The following is a 20,941-nucleotide window of genomic DNA, read 5'->3' on the forward strand; positions in this document are numbered from 1 at the left end:
CATGACACAATGTTTATGACATACAGTCTATATTTGCATATTGTTTTAGAGTTGTCTAAAAGTAATAGAATATTCATCCTATGACATTTTTCTAAACACTGATTCCTTGTTTGCAGGTGTACAGTGTTCCCTCTCCAACTATACAGAGACAGGCACAGAGTGAGACAAAGTCAAAGTGAATCACAGTTCCAGCCGACCACGAGTGGACTAACTGACAGAGTGTGGAAAGCCAGGGCAGCCTATTGCAAAGGAGCCTGGGATTCCTCTCCGTCAGCCATACTAAGGAGATTTCAGGATAAAGAGAAATACAAAAGAAGCGTCCTCACGTTTTTTTCTAGATTATTATTTGTATTATTATTATTATTATTATTACGGTACATACCCTTCATATATGCCAAATATCCTCCACAAATGCTGCTTTTAACACAAAAGAGGAAAACCCTTTCCCTAAAACCCTAAATCAATAACCTCCCTCATTGTGAAATGGACCCTGCATCACCCTGCTCACACCTCCCACCGCCGGGACACCTTACAATGGGACTCAAGTGGATGTCTAAGCCCTTGTCCCTGCCAAACCTCCTCCATCCGCCCCTTCTACTCTTCTTACTCTCCCTCCTCCTCCTCCTCTCCCCTGCATCCGCCAGTGCCACACCGGGGTCCACCGATTACAACTATGGAGCCCACCCGCGCTTTGTCTGTACCCCCATCCCTGCAGACGCAGACCCTGCCTGCTTCCCTACCGGAGGACCACCGATAGGGGGGCCAGGACCCACCCTGCCTGGGGGGGGGCCCCCAAACGGTTGGTGGGGGATGACGGAGGAGGCCAAGGCCACCATATTACACCTGAGAGAGAGCCTGGTCCAGCAGAAGGAAACCATTCTGAACCAGAGGGAAACCATCAGGGAGCTGACGGCCAAGCTCACCCTGTGTGAGGGCTTTGGACGGGGTGTAGTGGCCCAAGACGACCACAACGGACCACCGTCGTACTCCCCCCTCAATGGGAACCAGAACCCTTACCCCAACAACGGTTACCACGGCAACACAGGAGGGCAAAACAACAACAACCGGAGGAAGGAGAAACACGTGACACCGGGGGAGATGGCAAAATCATTGGAGCAGAAGAGCAGGATGCTGCAAGCGCTGAAGGAGAGGCTGGAGAACCTGCAGGTGAGAGAGGGTAGAAAGAAGGGAGAGAGGGAGGGTGGGAGAGGGAGAGAAGGGAGAGAACTTAGGGTGGGAGAGGGAGGGAGAACTTTGAGAGTGTGAATTTATAAAAAGAAAGAAAAAGAGGGAGCTGTGAGCTGAAGTGTGAACACATGCGTCTCTCTTCCTATTTTTCACTGTAGTGATGCTGTCATCAAGCAAACAAATAAACAAATCAATAATTTAAAAATATATGTTAAAGAGCTCTAAAGGAGTACCTAAGCTCTCAACCAATTTAAGACATTGAGGGCCGGTTTCACAGACGAGGCTTAAGCCTATTCCAAGATTGAAAAGCATCTTCAATGGAGATTTTACATTTGAAAAGTGTGATTTAGTCCAAGACTATAGGCTTAAGCCTTGTCTGTGAAACCGGCCCTGAAAGTACAGACAAATGACTTAATTATGTAAAACCTCCACACTGGCCTGGGTGATACAAAGTCTGGGTGCCAGTCTGTCTCTGCTGCTTCAGCCAACACAGTGACACAACGTTTACACCATGTCCGTCAGTCCCTTTGGCCCTCTGTCTGATGGCTCAATGGTCTGGTGCAGAACAGGTCCTGCCCTCTACTGATGGGCCAGTGGCTTTAGTGGTTGCATGGTCACTCTGTCTTGCTGGTTAGACTAGATAGATAGACAGCTGTGGTTTACAGGGATAGGGTTGCATTGGCTGGACGGCGGCACACCAGTTTGGTTAACCGGATTGGCATTGGTTTTGGGCTGGTAAAAAATCGGATTAATCTATTGATCAAACCATCTATCCATTCATTCATCCATCACCTACCTATCTCTCCCTCTCTCTGGGGGACTGGGACAATGTACAGGTGTCTGGGGTTGGCAGGGGGTGCCGATCTGAGATCAGTGTGAATTAGCGTGATCTCCAATGACGGGCTGATTATCAAGGCACGCAATGGGCCAAAGCCTGGATTACTAGACACAGAGAGAGAGAGAGAGAGAGAGAGAGACAGAGAGAGAGAGAGACAGAGAGAGAGAGAGAGAGAAAGAGAGAGCGAGAGAGAGAGAAAGACAGAGAGAGAGAGAGAGAGAAAGAAAGAGACAAGACAGTGATAAGAAAGCTGAATATGAAGCAAACTGGCACCCGGACCACATATCGTTCAAGCTTACGACTAGCAAAGATAAATCTCCACATAGTTTCTGAAAAGCTGCCTATGCTTGTTGTTTCAGTGCCAGAACTGACCTGAGCACATATCCATTAGCCTGATCATGTGACCTCTGTAGCTCCTGTAAGACTGCACAGGAGCAGGTAATGCTTTGTTGACAGGAAGCACAGGCCCTGTTCGTGCAACCGTCCTTGAAATGATCACTGATGACGATTGGATAAAGAAGTAAAATATGTATTCATCAGCCTTGTTATAATGTTAGTGTTCCGCCGCCGGGGCACCTGCTTGGCCGTCCTTGTGCGGGGCCTTTATGGTCTGTGCTTGCTTGGCTGGGCCGGGTGTGCTGGTGGTGGGGCGGCGGGGGCTCCCCGGGGGGGGGTGTGGGGGTCCACCGCTGGGTGCTGGTAAGGCAAACTGGTTAGTAGTGGCTCTATGAGTAGAGGGCTGCAAGGGAATTTTCCTGGCGACATACTGTAGTGTACAGGTTTTTACTTTTGCCTGCTTGCGGCTCTGTCGGTATGCGAAGCGCATTGAGTTGCATCTTGTAAGAAATGCGCTATACAAATAACATTTGATTTGAATTTGATTTGATTGGAGTGTTTGTTTGTGTCTCAGCAGTCGAGGAACACGTCCGCCACGTACTCCGGCTCTCTGAAGGAGCTGCTGCAGAGGAAGATCGGCGCTCTGGAGCAGCAGATGCAAACCGCTGCGCTAAGCGGCCCCGACAACTACGACGACGACGGCAGCCACCGCGACGACGGTGACGATCACCATGACGACGAACACCACGACGATCACCACGACGACGGAGACAATGACGACGAGCACCATGATGATGACGACGATGATCACCATGACAACGAAGCAGATAGCCTCGGTTATCCTCCACGAGCGAGCTACCGGACACAAGGACCCAGGGCCGGGCTTCACTCCACCAAGCTGGAGACTGTTCTGAATCAGCTGCACAACACAGGTACGACTGCTCTAAATGAGGCTGACACTACAGCACAATGTTGGCAAGCTGCTTTTAAGACCAGTCCTGTTGACCCTCCACCAAATGAACAAAACAATGTTTCTAACCACAGCCCAGTCACAAGCTGTAACCTAGTTCATATTAACAGTGACATAACAGCATTTAAGAAAAACATTTTAGACAATAAATGTGTTATTTTTTGCCATTTAGCAGACGCTTTTAATCCAAAGCGATTTACAATTACGAATTACAGGGACATTCCCCCTGGAGTAACTGAGGGCTAAGTAAGGCACTTACTTACTACTAAACTCAAGGGCACACTAGTAGTGGTGTGGTTTCAGGCGGGATTTGAACTCACAACCTTCCGATCACAAGTCCAACTCACTATCCACTAGACCACCAATACCACTATAATAAATAAACTGTCTTTCATTCCCAGGTTCCAGCAGGAAGAAAGCCAAAAGTCCTGAGGCCTTCCAGATCGGCTTCCCGATGAGAACAAACTACATGTACGGGCGGGTGAAGAGGACCCTCCTCCACGAGATCTTCGCCCTGACCTTGTGTCTGTGGATGAAAACGGGTGCAGGGCCGTTGGGAGGAGGGGTGGGGACTCCCTTCTCCTACTCTGTACCTGGACAGGCCAATGAACTGGTGCTCATCGAGTGGGGTAACAACCCCATGGAGCTACTGGTGGATGACAAGGTGAGAGAGAGATAGAAAGATTATATACATTTATAGTATATTAGGGCATTTCTGCTTTTATTGGGATAGAGACAGTAGAGATTGACAGGAAGGATGACATGCACAATATGTTGAGGGTCGAAATCGAACCAGGAACCTTGCAATGATATGGTATGCGCATTAGTGTGCTATGCCACTAAGCGCTCCAGAGAGAGAGAGAGAGAGAGAGAGAGAGAAGCCCCCTACTGTAATGTGAGTGTGTAGCCCTGTAATACACTATATAATATACACTATGTGAGTGTGTGAGTGTGTACCCCTGTAATACACTATATAATATACACTATGTGAGTGTGTGCCCCTGTAATACACTATATAATATACACTATGTGAGTGTGTGAGTGTGAGTGTGTTCCCCTATGTAATACGCAGCCCGACCACACTTTCATGATGCTATGATACTCAAAAGAACTTGAGACATGAGACTCAAGTTCCTCCTGATACCCCAGACCTCCTCGCGTGATTGATTTGTATTAGGGGTGGGCATCGACGATCGATAATTGATCGATAAGGATCTTGGTCGATCACAAAATAAAACATTTGGTCGATCACAAAAAAAAAAAAAGTATTTTTTATTTTTTTTTGTGATCGACCAAATGTTTTATTTTGTGATCGACCAAGATCCTTATCGATCAATTATCGATCGTCGATGCCCACCCCTGATTTGTATTGCCCTGACTGTGACAGTCAATGGTGATTGCAGTCCTGACCTGAACTCTATATATTTAAGCATATTATCTCCACCAACTTTCTAAGCTGCTTCTCCTCCACTGTGGCTCACAGCCTTAAGAGAGATACATAGAGGATGGTCAGTGGAGTAGATATCTACAGAGCGACAGTTTGGTTATCCAAAGAGGCAAGGCAAGGCAAGGCAAGTTTATTTGTATAGCACATTTCATACAACACGGGCAATTCAAAGTGCTCTACATATAGCATAAAAAAAAAAATATATATTAAATAAATAAATAAATAAATAGAATAGATACATATGTTACGGTACATGTGGGAATACGGTACATGTGGGAAAACTAGGGTTAGGGTTAGGTGCTAGGGTGCTAGGGTTAAGGTTAGGATTAGGATTAGGGTTCGACATGCCAGCATGTACCAAGTCACCCTAGCACCTAACCCTAGTTTTCCCACATGTACCGTATTCCCACATGTACCCGTAACACATATATATAACAAATAAATAGACAAACAAACATTTAACATCAAAATAAGACAATGAATGAAAATATATAGATAAAAGTGTTATTACTGCAGCTGTATTCAAGCGCTGCTCTTCCCGATATGATGTGTGAGATTGCAGGTACTGTGTTTAGCCGCTATCTTGTGCGATACGGCGTGTGAGATCGCAGTGTAAAATGACACGTTTGACACTGCATCTGTGTTAGGTTAGTAGTAGGAGTAGTTGGTTAACAGCCAGAAATAAGTTTCCAAAGGTAATACTAAGGAAAGAACATCACACCTTTAGATGGATAGATACTGATACTATATCTACACATCTACATGTTTGTGAATATCTACTATACTCATAATTAAAGGTTTGTATCGATAGCCCTGCTCTACCTTAAAGTCTTACTGACCATCTCCTCCTGTCAACCTCAGGCGGTGACGCTGCCCCTGTCCCTGAGCGATGGGAAGTGGCACCATGTGTGTGTCACATGGTCGACGCGGGACGGCCAGTGGGAGGCCTACCAGGATGGGGTAAAGAGGGGGTCCGGGGAGAACCTCTCCCCCTGGCACCCTATCAAACCTGGAGGGGTCTTCATCCTGGGGCAGGAGCAGGTAATGCTTTGTTGACATTTCGTGAGCTTAGAATGATAAGGTTCTATCTCCGTTTAGGGCAGTTCAGAGATATTGAGCGTCAGTAAAGTTTTTACATTCCATTATGTTTTGTGAGATGGAACCTTTGTGTTTTATGAATTACTAACTCAAAAATGTAAACATTTTTTAAAAAATAACACCACACAGGCATTAATAAACACCTAATGGATCAGATTATGTAAAAAAACTAAATTTTGACAAAAATGGAGATAGAACCTTATAATTCTAACGTCACGACTTATCAAAGGCTGGGTGAGGGTCAGAGTTATTATTACCATAGAAACCAAGCTTCTAACCTTTGGCCTTTCATCTGATCTCCCTTTTGAGCAGCTAATAGACTTGGTTATATAATAAGTTTTGACCAGTATGCTATTTCAAAACATAAACAAAATTATCCAGAATAGTTTTTTTTACACAACACACATTGAAATGTGTTTTTTTCGCTTTCTTACACATGGCAAATAGGATGATTTCAGTTCCAGATTTTATCACAAATCTTATTTCTTCTTCTTCTTATTTTTAAATTTAGGGCAGTTCTGCTTTTATTGGGATCGTGAAAATACCACCGCTCATCCGTTATCAGACTTAGATGAGGTGCTGGAGCTGAAGAGTATCAAATGTGAAAGAATGGTTGCAAAAATCATTATTTTATTTCAAGCTTTTGGTCATAGACATTCTTCAGGCATAAAGCAGTGACAAAAGAATGCACTAGTATAAAGGGTTCAAACAACATCACTTAATTAGCCAATGCACAACTCCTGTTATCCAAATATTTCACCTAGTGGCTGTATTGGGGATAGAAACAGTAGAGATTGACAGGAAGGATGGGTGAATGAGAGGGGGGATGACATGCACCATATGTCAATTGGCCAGAACCGAACCAGGGACCTTGCAATGATATGGTCTGTGTGCCTTAGTGTGCTAATTACGCGCCATGGCACAATATTTTAGATTCTAATCTCTGTTTACCTCTCTTTCTCACCCAGGATACTTTGGGAGGTCGTTTCGATGCCACTCAGTCGTTTGTGGGGGAGATCTCAGACCTGCAGATGTGGTCTCAAGTCCTGCCAGCCAACGACATCTTCGGCCTGGCCTCCTGTGCCAGCCATCTGAGCGGTGACGTCATCGCCTGGTCCGAGGCTGTGGTGGAGCTCCACGGAGGGGTCACCAAGTACCCCTTTGACCCTTGTCACTAAGCAACAACAACCCCTGGCAAGCACAGAATGGAACCTTAAGAGATATATTCTAGAATGGGACTGAGGGGTTATCATGGCATCATAAAACCTCAAAGCTATTCTGGAACCTCGGAACTGAGGGGAAAACTGAAACACAATCGAAGGCGTCACACAGACTCAAAGTGGGGCTATTTTACAACCAGCAATAGTTGTATTTCCGACCTGAAATTTCACAGACACACCACCCATTCACCCCTAAAACTCAATGCCCTAAAACAATGCCTTCCTTTTAGTCTAAAGACATGACACTAGTCCATCCCCAGAGACTTTTTTAATGAAAATAAAGTGTTTTTTTTACTCAATGTTTGATATTACATGTACCATACTATCTATTGTTCTAGCTTTAGTTTTGGATCCTTCACTAGTATTACTGAAATGTCAATGGTGTTACTATGGCTTTAGTGACAAGGATAATATGACATATTGTCATATCGTTAATAAAGATTTTGTTTTTACACAGCATCAATTTAGCAGGCCTGTCAAATATATTTTGAATGTGGTGATTTAGGGGGGTAGACTTGATGAGAGAGGTAGGTAGTAAGTGTTGTGAAGACCATTGGGTTCTCTTTGAAAGAAGATTCCTCTAAATATACAGCTACTAAACCAAAGAAAAGTTAGATAAATGTTGTTTTGTCCTTTTTTTTTTTATTAACTTACTGTTTATTTTATTTTGCCAGTTACATCTAAGTATTTATGATTATTGTTTATTTAAAAATGGTTTCAAATAAATTATTTAGAGACCTAGGTTTAAGGTGAACGTTGAAGGTTTGATAGGAGTCACTCACAATGTTTTACAAACTTGTTGTTTGTGGGCCAATTTTAACTTTTTTTATTACTATTTAACACAGAGTGTAATACTGCTTCGATAATATACTAAGCCCACCGAAAAGGCGAATAAAGTAGTTGATAAGACGGTTGGTTTGAAAACTTCTGTAACGGTGTAATGGTAATAATACTGTGGTTTTGGAAATTATGCATCTGGCTTTCTCTGTGAGTCTAAACCCTTGTATATAAAAGGCCTGTGGTAGCCAGGCTCACACTAGGTTTGTTGCAGCCATTACTGTCTGCATGCTGTACCAGAAAAAAGACTTCAAGTTCAAGACTTGAACTTCAACATGAAGATGACATGTTGACAACATGAACATTGTAAATAAAGACTTTGAATAAGAAAAAGGCTGCTAAAACAATCGCCTTCATTGATAGCATTACACACTTCAATCCACTAAGGTCATGTTCTCACATGAATGTCCGAATCGAGACCAAGTGGATGAGTTCGCAACATTGTTGCATAAATTATTTCTCTGATTTGCGATTCTCACAGCCCTTCATGTAAACGAAGTAACATACCATTAGACGTGGTAGTTGATTGGTCAGAATTTTTTTGAATTGCCCGTTGTCCTGCTCTTATACAGATCAACACGCGTGCGCTGTTGTTTTCCTATGGACAGCCTCGAGCAGCGTTCTCACCCAAAGCGAAGCGAAGCAAAGCGATGGATGTGTCGTTTCTAACCGAAGCGAAACCACCCTTTTCAAGCGGAGCATCCGTTGGTTCTTTGCTGCGGGAGCGACTTCGAATGCGCGTTCTCACCGCTCCAAACGACGTAGAGCAAAGCGAACTTTATCCTAAACTCCGTTTCAAGTGAAGCAAATGTTCTAGTGGTATTACACTTTAGGCCCAATCCCATTTCCTTTTTTTTTTACCCTTACCCCTTGTTTCAGAGTGCCACTTGCTTTTTGGCTAGGGGTAGTGGTTAAAAATATGAAATGTAGGGGTAAGGGTACATGTATTCGAACCGAGTGTGTTTACCGAACAAATGCGGTGTTCTCTTACCCACTGCATGTGCAGAACTGTGTTGTGTGTTGGGTCAAAGCAATAACATCAAGTGTGTTGAAGTAATCTCAGCCAGTACAGAGAGATTGTCAGTAGTGGACTTCTGTGGTTCTGAATACACCCTCAACACCGCAGGCTTGCTAACAGTTTTGTGATTGGTCAGAATTTGCAGTGTGTAAATCAACTTCTGTTGATTCTCTATTCTCATTTTCAAAAACAAAATGACATAATCATGACCAGGTTATCACAAAGTTTACCATCAATGGCTAATGTTCACAGCAGCACTACTCTACTCGCCATGATACACTTGGGCTGCGTTCGTAAATTTGCTCTGAGAGCGCCGGAGAGCACACTGGGTCCAACGTCATAAAGGGACAAAGTAATTTGATTGGACAAGAGGCGTTCCATGAATGCTGATCAGATTCCAGAGCGAATTTACGAACGCAGCCTTGTTGTTCTGGATTTTTAAATTTATTATCAACCTATCATTGCGCTTTAGAGTAAAACAAAGCAAGCAACTGTCGCGTCTATCTTTTCATGGCAACTCTACATTGTGATTTACAAGGGATATTAACTAATATTAAGTAATATTATTACTTGGTTACATTTTGCAATTGATCCGCGGTACACATGCGTGCCGAACCGTGGGGGGCGATCTGTTACACCCCTAACAGCTACCTATATTTTCCTTACCGGGTCAACGGTTACAGGCTGACTCAGCCCTGCTTCTTCTGTATCCTCTCTATCCTCTGTATCTGTACCCTGCTCCCGCTCCTCCCTGCCAGCCTCCTCTTCAACCCTAACCCTAACCCTAAACCTCTGTATCTGTACCCTGCTCCCGCTCCTCCCTGCCAGCCTCCTCTTCAACCCTAACCCTAACCCTAACCCTAACCCTAAACCTCTGTATCTGTACCCTGCTCCCGCTCCTCCCTGCCAGCCTCCTCTTCAACCTGTTGCTGTTGCTGCTGTGGTAAACTTGAGGGTCCCTAATGTTTACACATTTGGCAGCATCTGCCTCGAGTTTCTTTTTGTTTTTCTCCCTAAGTTTTTCCCAGCCTCCCTTCCGTTTTTGTGTGCTTTTGCGCTCCATCTCTCTCAGTATCCACTATCCAGGCGCACTACATTTATTTTGCCGGCCGACTCAGCCCAAAACTACCGCGAAACTGAGACGAAGGTCTGGTGCTGCGTGCGTGCGTGCGTGACCCCTGCCCCCCCCCCCTTCTCTCTGTTGATTGGGCCAGCCCAGTGTCTGTATAGAAAATGGGCCAATGGGCCGCTGTCCCCGATTTATGGGCCGTTCGATGGTAGCTTTCGATTTATGGGCCGCTCGATGATAGCTTTCGGCCGGGCAGGTGTAAGTACCGGAATTTCCGACCCGCGAGGTTTTTCCGACCCTACCAGATCCGGTCATAGGTTCAGCCCTTTCCGGCCATAGGTAGCGCTATGATTCGCTATGATTCGCGATGACAACGATGACAACGAAGACCCGTTAGTAGATCTGAAACTGTGTGTTGTGTGTGTGTTTCGCGCGCATCGCGCGTGCGCGCGTGTGTGCCCGCGCGTGTGACCAATGTGTCACAGTGTGTTTGTTCAAGTAATCATGACACGGTAGACATTTCTAAGAATGTATTTCACTATTTCTGAGTATTTCACTACTCAGTTATACATTTTCCATAGTTTGCTTCAAATAGCTGTTATGTGATAATAAAGTAATAATAATAATAATAATAATAACATATATTTCAACCATAGGCTTTGTATATATACACATCTCTGCATTCTCTGTGCCATTATGCTTGTTAATCATTTTAATTCGTTAGAGTAAACTAATAGGTATGAAATGAAAAAAAGATTAATTACCTTTAGCTATGGTTAATGTAATAGGGTCAACCATTACATATCTTCTCCTATTATCTTTTATCACTTTCTCTTCAGAGAATGGTAGAGATGTATTAATTACTATGGCCACACCCCTCTGTTACGTCTGTGTTTACGGCAGTTTGGGCTTTACGACATGTGCCGTATTACGTTTGTGTTACACGTGTGTTTGATTAAATGGAGTACACGTTCCAACTTGAAGCTCTGAGTTCAGTCTCCATTATTGAACATAACATTGGCGACGAGCGATGGCTGATTGTTCTCTACCAACACCCCCTCCTTTCCTAGCAGTCCCGGCAGAACCACCGATTCCGTGGGGCCGCTGGATTTCCTCTTTCGAAACATACATCCTGGCTGCCGGCTTGGAGGATGTATCAGACAAGAGGAAATATGCGCTGTTGCGGCATTGCCTGGGAACGGAGGGTCAGCGCGTGTTTGAAACTCTTGGCCCTGCGGCGAGATACACAGACGCTGTGGAACTATTGAAGCAACACTTTGCCCCTCCACAAAGCGCTCTTCTCCGCCGCGTCATATTCGGACGAAGACACCAACGAACAGGTGAGACAGTGACACAGTATGTGGCTGATCTGCGGGGCTTGGCGAGCTTATGCAAGTTCGGGGCATTGCAGAACGAGATGATAAGAGACCAACTCATCTTACACACGAACTGTGACAAGATTAGGGAAAAACTGTTACTGGAAAATGATGAACTTACATTATCAGCAGCTCTGAACATGGCGGTCCAGGTTGAAACAGCTTTAGAATGTGCAGTTAGTTTTTCAGCCTCTCCCAGCTCACCGGCAGAGGGCGCGCACAGCCTACAGGTGCCCCTCCTCCACGTGAGTGCAACCAGCGGCGGGGAGAGCATTTTACTGGCCTCTCGGTCACGCGACCAGCCACACCAGCCGTGTGGGAATTGCGGCTCTTCTGCACACAATTCAAGAGCTCAGACATGCCCAGCCCGTGGTAAAACCTGCTCCAACTGCGGGAGACTAAACCACTTTCACAAGTTCTGCAGGTCTGCCCCAGCTAGAGCTTCCCAGTCACCTACCACAGTCATCCATAATGTCAGCTCAGGACGAGCGCCATTCAAAACATGCTCGTTGATGGTTGGTGATGTCACTCTGCCGCTCCTCCTAGACACTGGAGCCACAGTGTCCCTTGTGAACTTGACGACCTATACACAGTTCTTCTCCCATGTGCCCCTGGGGTTGCCCTCCACCACCCTGCGTGGCTATGCCAACTCTAAGATTGACATTGTGGGCTCTTTTCAGCTGCCTGTGAAGTACGGGGAGAGGACACTGCCGGCTTTCAGGTTCAACGTTGCACGCCACGGGACCAACTTGTTAGGCCTCGACCTGTTCAACGCCCTCGGTTTCACCCTGCTAGACACAGCTGGCTCAGAGATTCACACCGTTTCCATCCCCTGGCAGCAACAGTGGCCTGCGCTGTTCAGCGGTGTAGGCTGCCTCGACACTTTTGCCCACCAGCCTCTGTTAGATCCTACAGTGATGCCTGTTATACAGCCCCTCCGCCGCTCCCCCCTGGCTCTCCGCGATGACATCTCCTCTCAACTACAGAGCATGCTCGATAGCGACATAATTGAGCAGGTGAATGCATCGCCTTGGATCCCCAACCTGGTGGTGGCGAAGAAGAAGTCTGGGGGGCTGCGCATCTGCGTGGATCTGAGAGCGGTAAACAAGGCCATCACCCCTGACAAATACCCCTTGCCAACGATAGAGGAGCTCACCGCCCAGTTCTACGGGTCCAGCGTGTTCTCTAAACTGGACCTCCGTCAGGGTTACCTCCAAGTGCCACTACACCCCGAGAGCCGCAACCTCACAGCGTTCATCACTCACAGAGGGGTTTTCCGCTACAAACGCATGGCTTTCGGTTTAAGCTCCGCCCCCAGCTGCTTCCAAAAGATCATGGCCTCCATCTTCGCTGGGATCCCAGGTGTGGCCATCTATCTTGATGACATCGTGGTTCACGGGGCCACCGTCGAGAGCCACAACGAGCGTCTCCACAGTGTGTTCAGTGCATTGGCCAAGCATCACCTCACACTCAATGGTGAGAAGTGTGTATTCGCCGCCCCAGCCATTGACTTTGTGGGGTTCCGCCTCTCAGCTGATGGCACGTACCCGCTGCACTCGAACACCGAGGCCATCCATCATGTCCCGGAGCCCACCACAGCCGCTCAGGTGGCCTCCTTTCTAGGCATGACGGCGTACTACCTCCGTTTCCTGCCACAGTACTCGGCCACAACCACACCGCTGCGGAAGCTGTTGAAGCATGACGAGCCCTGGCTCTGGACGTCTGCCTGCTCAGACGCCGTACGCCTCCTGAAGGCCCAACTCACCTCACCACCGGTCCTGGCGCATTTCGACCTGGCCAGCCCCACTCTTGTCACGTGCGACGCCTCTGCCACAGCCATTGGTGCGGTGATGTCCCAGCTGCAAGGGGGGGTGGAGAGACCGATCGCCTTCGCCTCCCGTGCTCTCAGCCCCACGGAACAGAAGTACTCGGTGGGGGAGCGGGAGGCCCTAGCATGCCTCTGGGCATGTGAGCGCTGGCACATGTACCTCTATGGACGGCTATTCACACTGAGGACAGACCACCAGGCCCTCATCACCCTCCTGGCCACGTCTGGCACCGGTCACAAGCCACTCCGCCTCCACCGCTGGGCCGACCGCCTGCAACAGTACAACTATCGGCTACAGTTCACGCCAGGACGAGACAACGTGGTAGCCGACTTGCTATCACGCGCAATCCCCAGCCCACCCACAGCCCCAACCTTGACCCCCGGACTGGACCAGGCTGAGCATGACCTCGTCCAGCTCCTCCACACACCCCTTCAGGAGACGGTGTCGCTGAAGGAGCTCCGGGATGCCTCAGCCGATGACCCCACCCTCTCTACACTCTCAACCTACATCACGCAGGGGTGGCCGGTAAGAGTACCTGACGAGCTACTCACTTACTCCAGGATCAGGGAGGAGTTGTCGGTTTGGAATGACACCTGTGTCGCTCGCGGGTTCTGCACTGTGGTCCCAGGTGTCCTTCGGGCGCGTATCCTTGCTATGGCGCACGAGGGTCACCTGGGCATAGTCAGGCTCAAACAGCGCTGTCGTGAGGTTGTGTGGTGGCCAGGCATCGACAGGGAACTCGAAACCCTGGTCAAGGATTGCACTGCCTGTCTCCTTAGTGGTAAGACCAGGGCTCCAGCTCCACCCCCGCCCATGCAGCCGTTGGACTGGCCATCTCAACCCTGGGAGCACCTGCAACTGGATATCTGCGGCGAGCTGCATGGGGTACCACATCACCAGCGTTTTCTCGTTGTGACCTACGACCTCCACTCTAAGTGGCCAGAGGTGACACCTGTGGGCTCGGTCACAGCAAAGGTGCTGATCGACATTCTCGACGCTCTGTTTGCGCGTTGGGGCCTGCCCAAGAGGATCACGACTGACAACGGTCCTCAAATGGTTTCCCATGAACTGTCCTCCTATCTAGTGGGTAAAGGGATCCACCACATCCGCACAGCGTTCTACCACCCTGCTGCGAACGGGGGGGTGGAACGGCTGAACCAAACACTGAAGAATGGCATCAGGGCCCACCTGGCACAAGGGTGCACGCTCACCACCAGCCTCCTCCAGACGCTGTTGCATTATCGGGCCACGCGACACGCCACTACAGGAGTCTCCCCAGCCTCCCTCATGCTGGGGCGGGAGCTCCAGCTGCCTCTCGATAGGCTCCGCCCTACACTAGCTCAGCTCCCGGTCCATCCAGTTCAAGCCACAGTCACCAAACACCAGCGCTTGATGAAGGATCGTTTCGACAGGGCCAGACGTGCTAGGCCACCTGTCATCGCTGTGTCGGACTGGGTCAGGATCCGACGACCTCATCGGGACAACAAACTCCAGTCGTTTTGGTCTGACCCTGTCCAGGTCAGCAAACAGCTTGGCCCGGCCTCGTTTAGGCTCGCCGACGGCACTCGCTGGCATGCTACCCGCCTGCGTAAGGTGCAGCCTCCCCCTGGCCCAGCGCTGAGTGTGGCCTCTTCCACAGTCTTGCCAGCCGCACGGTTGGATGAAGCAGCAACCCCGGCCTACCAGGCTCAGCCCCAAGGCGTGGAGCCGCCACCAGTGGCTGTGGCTGCACCAGAGCCACGTCTGGTTCGAGCACGCAACAGGCCCGAGCACTTGCGTGATTACATGACTGAGTATCACACCTAGGTTGTGTGAGGGGGGGGGAAATGTTACGTCTGTGTTTACGGCAGTTTGGGCTTTACGACATGTGCCGTATTACGTTTGTGTTACACGTGTGTTTGATTAAATGGAGTACACGTTCCAACTTGAAGCTCTGAGTTCAGTCTCCATTATTGAACATAACACCCTCTTCTAACCAATTACTATGGTTAATGTAATAGGGTCAACCATTACATATCTTCTCCTATTATCTTTTATCACATCTCTTCAGAGAATGGTAGAGATGTATTAATTACTATGGCCACACCCCTCTTCTTACCAAATGACACCCTATGGCAGGAATATGAGCATGAGGACCTGGAACAGTACACGTCGTCGGTTCTGAACCACATAGTGAACTGCACCAACTCAGTCACCGTGGACAAACGGGTCCGGGTCTACCCCAACACGAAGCCATGGATGACTGGGAAGGTCCAAAAACTGATCAACGAGAGGGACAACGCCTTCTTCGCAGGGAAGAGCACACCGCTGTACAGCTCCACCAGGGCCAACCTAAAGCGCAGCATCAAAGCGGCCAAGGCAGAGCAGAGAGAGAAGATTGAGGAATGCCTCCTGAGCAACGACTCCAGGCGGATGTGGCAGGGGGTTCAGCAGATGACAAACTGAAATCTTGCTTCAGATTTCGGTATTCGGTTACAGTAATAGAATCCTGGATGAATGTAAATACGTGTAATTTATGTAGGTTATAACATTAGTCTACTTACCAGTTACAACAACGTGAATTTTGGGAAAGTGGGATGCTGACTGCATGAACCTGCCGAACATGCGCCGCGGACGGGCAGGAGTAGGGAGCCCTCAGTTTACGACAGGTGCGGAGTGATTTGCGGAATGATTTGCGGGCGGGGTGATTTGCGGAGTGAGTTTACTAAACTGTGCGCACAGTTTATGAATCTGAGGCCACAGTTTACTAAACTGTGCGCACAGTTTATGAATCTGAGGCCACAGTTTACTAAACTGTGCGCACAGTTTACGTTTTTTTTTCTTCTTTTCCCTAGGTGACCCCAGAGGGGCTCCGTAGCTATCCTACCTTTCTGCCCGATGGATATGATTTTGTTTGTGGTTTCTTTTCTCCTATTGACGTGCAGTAAGTGTCCCTTGATTTTTATTTGAAACATTGATATTGACGTGGAGTGGAACTCTGTACAAGCCTTCTGGGCTTCGTTCCCTCCTTGCACAATTTCTTGTGTGCTTAATAAACAAACTAAACTAAACTAATAAGAGCGAATGACATGGAGATCAAGGGGGAAAGTGTAATATCAATTTAATAACGTAAAAATTATAATTACACTATAATGAAGTGTTAACTTATTAGTATTTTTCTATGAAAGTTAGATCTAACCTCCAATCAAATAAACCGTACTTTACCACCTCTAATATTTTACATGCGATAAGGAAACGACTTATACTATAACTATATTATATATAAGTTATATATACTATAAGTTATAGCTAAATGGAAGGGTCACGGCTTTGCAGTGTGCTATTAGACATACACATACACTAAACAGACATGATAGGATAATACATTCTTAACTAAATGAATTAATTCTAACTTACTTAGTAGATGTTTTTTTTAAAAGCTGTCAACAATAATTTAATTAATACATATTAAAACAGGGATTCGAATTGTGACTTGTAGTGGTGTTTCATGTAATAAATGTGAGCAATGATAGCCAGGATTGCTTAGAGTAGAGCAGCCAATCAGGAGGAGGCGGGAAGCGCGAGCATGTTGTGTGAAAATGTAGACACAGGCTGTGTTCGGAATGGTATACTAGCATACTGCATACTAGCATACTCAATGAGTATATACTGCATACTGCCTACTAAATTCATAATAAGAATGCGATTCTCGCATACTCAAATCTCGCATACTGTACAGTTCGAACGTACTACATACTCAAAATCTACGTCATATCTAGTATGAGTAGTATGCTAGTACGCTATTCCGAACACAGCCACAATGTAGGAACTGGATAAATCCAGAAGATGGCAGTAGTGAAACGCGAAGGATGCAAGCTGCCGTTAAACCAACAACACACGAGGGAGGAAAGTAAAACATTTATTGTCACTGAGTCACATCAATGAATGCCGCTCTCGAGCTTTGGTAAAAATATTGCGAAAATGTGCAAAAAAAGCAAAGAGGTAGATGAGAGTTTCAAAAGAGGTAAATTCCCGCGAGCAGCTGAATATGTATTTCTTTTTCGGGGAAAAAAAGTGAGAGCGCGTCAGCAGCTACATACAGTTCAGCGGTCATGGAAACGTTCTGCACTTTGAAAGTTAGAAACGCAGCTGGCCCTAAAACCGTTCCTGCCTGGCCTTATTTTGAGAAAATGTTAATTTAATGTCTGTTCATCTATAGCGCCTACGCGCAACATATACATTTTTTTTCCGAAAAAGAAATACATATTCAGTGTCTTTCTGTATTTAGAGCCTGTCTGGACGAACAACGTTGATGTGATATTGCTAAGTAAAATACATAAATAATTATGTTAACAACTGATTTAGGCCTACTCATATTATTTAGTATTGTAGCCGGCATCTGCAGTATCATCATTTATGAATTAGCCTATTGGCCTATTCCATCATGGCAAGGTAAAAATGAGCTGAGAAACAACATTTCAACAGTTTATATACATAACATACCAACATTATAATGCATTGTTTACGCTAACTTCAGAATATGAATCAATAGCCTATACAGTGACCAAATACCAAATACAATAACAAATTGAAAAGAACTATACAATCATAAAAAGACCATTAAAATATTGCATTCCTGTAAGTCTTTATTTACCTTGTAGATACACAATGATAAGGTTCTATCTCCGTTTCGGGCAGTTCTGAGATATTGAGCGTCAAAGTTTTTACATTCCATTATGTTTTGTGAGATGGAACCTTTGTGTTTTATGAATTACTAACTCAAAAATGTCAACATTTTAAAAATAACACCACACAGGCATTAATAAACACCTAATGGATCAGATTATGTAAAAAATTATGTAAAAAAAACTCAATATTGACAAAAATTGAGATAGAACCTTACAATTCTAACATCACGAAATGCTGCTAAATGTGTCTTTACGCGCCGCTTCCGACCCTTAAAAGTTGTAGTTCCGTAGTTGTGATGTAATTTGCATGTCTATCCCCCCCCAATTTAAATACTATGTTCATGCTACTCAATTGACTGTTTATGAGCATGGTATTATTTCCTCGAGATATCGACGTTTGGAATGGAAAGAGAGCACCGACATGGCTTATTTTGTGTTAACAATAGTTCATATAGTATATTGTGTGTGTGTACTATAGGATTGCTTCAATAAAACCTAGTCCTGGTTAAGCAATCTGAATATATTTATAACCTTGCCAATCAAAACCACCTGCATATCAATGATGTCTCTTCCTTCCTGACATAGCCATCCACTTTTTCCCCTCATTGTGTTACTAAATGCCAAATCAGTGATTGCACTGTCCTCAAGGGGAGTCATGCAAACTGCCAGTTATCGAAGGAGTGGATTGCGCAGGTATTTCATTTTGATCATCATTATCCCTGCGTTAAAATAACTGTCCATTAATAATACCACTAAAGATGAATTCACATGCATAAACGGAGACGAGCTAAATGCTGCAGCTCGCATTTTGACTGGGTCCAAGAAATACGACCATATCTCACCAGTGCTGCTGGCCTCCCTTCATTGGCTCCCTGTCCATGTTAGAGCGGATTTCAAGTTGCTCCTGTTAACATACAAAGCTATAAATGGCACTGCTCCTTCTTATTTAAAGGACCTTCTCGTCCCATATGTGCCCTCAAGGGCTCTGCGCTCACAAGGCTCTGCCCTGCTCATTATTCCGCTGGGTTAGAAGAAAGACAATCGGTGAGCGTGCGTTCTCCTTCCGTGCACCAACTCTCTGGAACCGTCTTCCACTGGATATCAGACAGGCAGAATCAGTAGAAGTGTTTAAAAATAAGCTAAATAATACCCACCTGTTTTGCGTTGTCTACATGTCATAGGCTGTTTGTTTTTTTATGCTGTTGTAATTTATGTGTGTTTTTAAATTGAAATAGTTGTTTTTAAATTTGTTTAAAATTTAAGTTTTTATCTATTATATTTGTGGTGCGAAATTGTGTGTTTTTAAAATTGAAATAGCTGTTTTTATATTGTTTAAAATGTGTTGTTTTTTACCTATTGTACTTGTAAAGTGCTATATATATAAATAAAGTTATTATTAATTGAAGTGTCGTAGACAATTCCTCAATCAAATCACGTGACATCTGTCCATCAGCGGCACACGTCACTTCTCCTCCGTCGCCGAAGAGAACACAGCACGTTGCTAGATTGATTCGTTTGTAATAAATCCAAACCTTATTTCTGACCGGCCGTCGACTGTCCTATCGATGTATTAGCCAACTTTGGAAAAAGGTTAGTACAGTAGGCCTACAACTAATGACCCTAGCCACTGCTAAGTAGATAATGATAATGTGATGGTGAGGCCTATGCTCGTTAACACGCAGCATGTCCATTAAACTGTCACTACCAGCTAGCGGTAGCCATGTTGAGTAATTCCCGAAGGTCCACGTGTCCCGTGGGATTTTGTGACAATCATGTATTATTGCAATATACAACTATACAAAGAGTTATTCATGATTGTATGATGATTTTATTTACTATTTGAATTCACTATATGAGTACTTTGTACGCACTCATTTCCCAATACGAAAGGGAAATTATATATCTGAGTTTATAAAACATATAAAATGCCCGGTGGGCCGGCCGGCTCGGCCCAAAACTACCGCGGCCAGTCCAGCCCTGTCATACAGTAAACATGCTCTCTCTCTCTCTGCGCATGCGTGTGTGTGGTGCGAGGTTGAGCGAGCTGACTGAGTGAGACGACTGCGAGTGAGTGATTTTTCTAAACTTTTTCTAATTGTGTTGTGTTAAATGTTATGAATTGGAGTGTTGCTAATTTATTGTTAGGTTAGTTATTTATTGTTAGGTTAGTTATCCATTGCTAGGTTAGTCCGTTTGTCTCTGCCGACCAGCGTCTTGGCTGGTCGGTACAGGTGTATCAGCGCGCAGCATGGCTGAGTGGAACAAACTGAGTAGGAAACATGGTATCAAGGTTGGCACCGTGTTTCCCTGCTCAGTTGAAGAGGTTAGTTTAGCTGTAGGAAAAGTTGTTGGTTACAGCAGTGTTAGATCTGCAGCAAAAATGAATAGCGCTGTGGTTATCTTTCTAGACCGAGTTGAGAAAGTTAACGAGGTAATTGAACGCGGTATTGTTGTTCGGGACCTGCAGGTTCCCGTGTTGCCACTTGCGCAACCGTCAATTAAAATCACGTTGTCTAATGTCCCACCATTCATCTCTGATGAGTTTCTGATAAGAGAGCTGTCCAGACACGGAAAGATAGTCTCTCCCATTAAGAAAGTGCTTACAGGGTGTAAATCACCTTTGCTGAGGCATGTTGTTTCTCATAGACGGTTTTTGTATATGATTCTGAATAATAGGAATGATGAGTTCAACGTGAGATTCCATGTTAGAGTGGAGGATTTTGATTATGTATTGTATGCATCATCAGAGACCATGAAGTGTTTTGGGTGTGGAGGAGGGGGGCATGTTGTTAAAGCATGTCCTAAGAAGCAGGCTCAGGAGGCGGAGGCTGACCGTGGAAAGGGAACGAGTGGACAAGGAGAGGCTGGTAAAGCTGGAGAGGGAACTAGTGGACAAGGAGAGGCTGGTAAAGCTGGAGAGGGAACTAGTGGACAAGGAGAGGCTGGTAAAGCTAGAGAGGGAACTAGTGGACAAGGAGAGGCTGGTAAAGCTGGAGAGGGAACTAGTGGACAAGGAGAGGCTGGTAAAGCTGGAGAGGGAACTAGTGG

The 20,941-nt window shown here is 45.9% G+C and overlaps 1 protein-coding gene across 1 annotated transcript; it reads left to right on the plus strand.

Annotated features, from left to right (window-relative positions):
- Positions 1-534: 534 nt before the first annotated feature.
- On the plus strand, positions 535-7,055 carry LOC308166297 (neuronal pentraxin-2; the record flags this gene model as incomplete). The annotated part of the gene is made up of 5 exons (XM_080540565.1): positions 535-1,167; positions 2,937-3,294; positions 3,734-3,996; positions 5,641-5,820; positions 6,846-7,055. 5 exons carry the CDS (start codon positions 535-537, stop codon positions 7,053-7,055), a joined length of 1,644 nt encoding a protein of 547 aa, XP_080396691.1.
- Positions 7,056-20,941: the final 13,886 nt, after the last annotated feature.

Source organism: Nansenia antarctica, assembly GCF_963989245.1.
Source record: "Nansenia antarctica genome assembly, chromosome: 10".
Classification (NCBI taxonomy): domain Eukaryota; kingdom Metazoa; phylum Chordata; class Actinopteri; order Argentiniformes; family Microstomatidae; genus Nansenia; species Nansenia antarctica.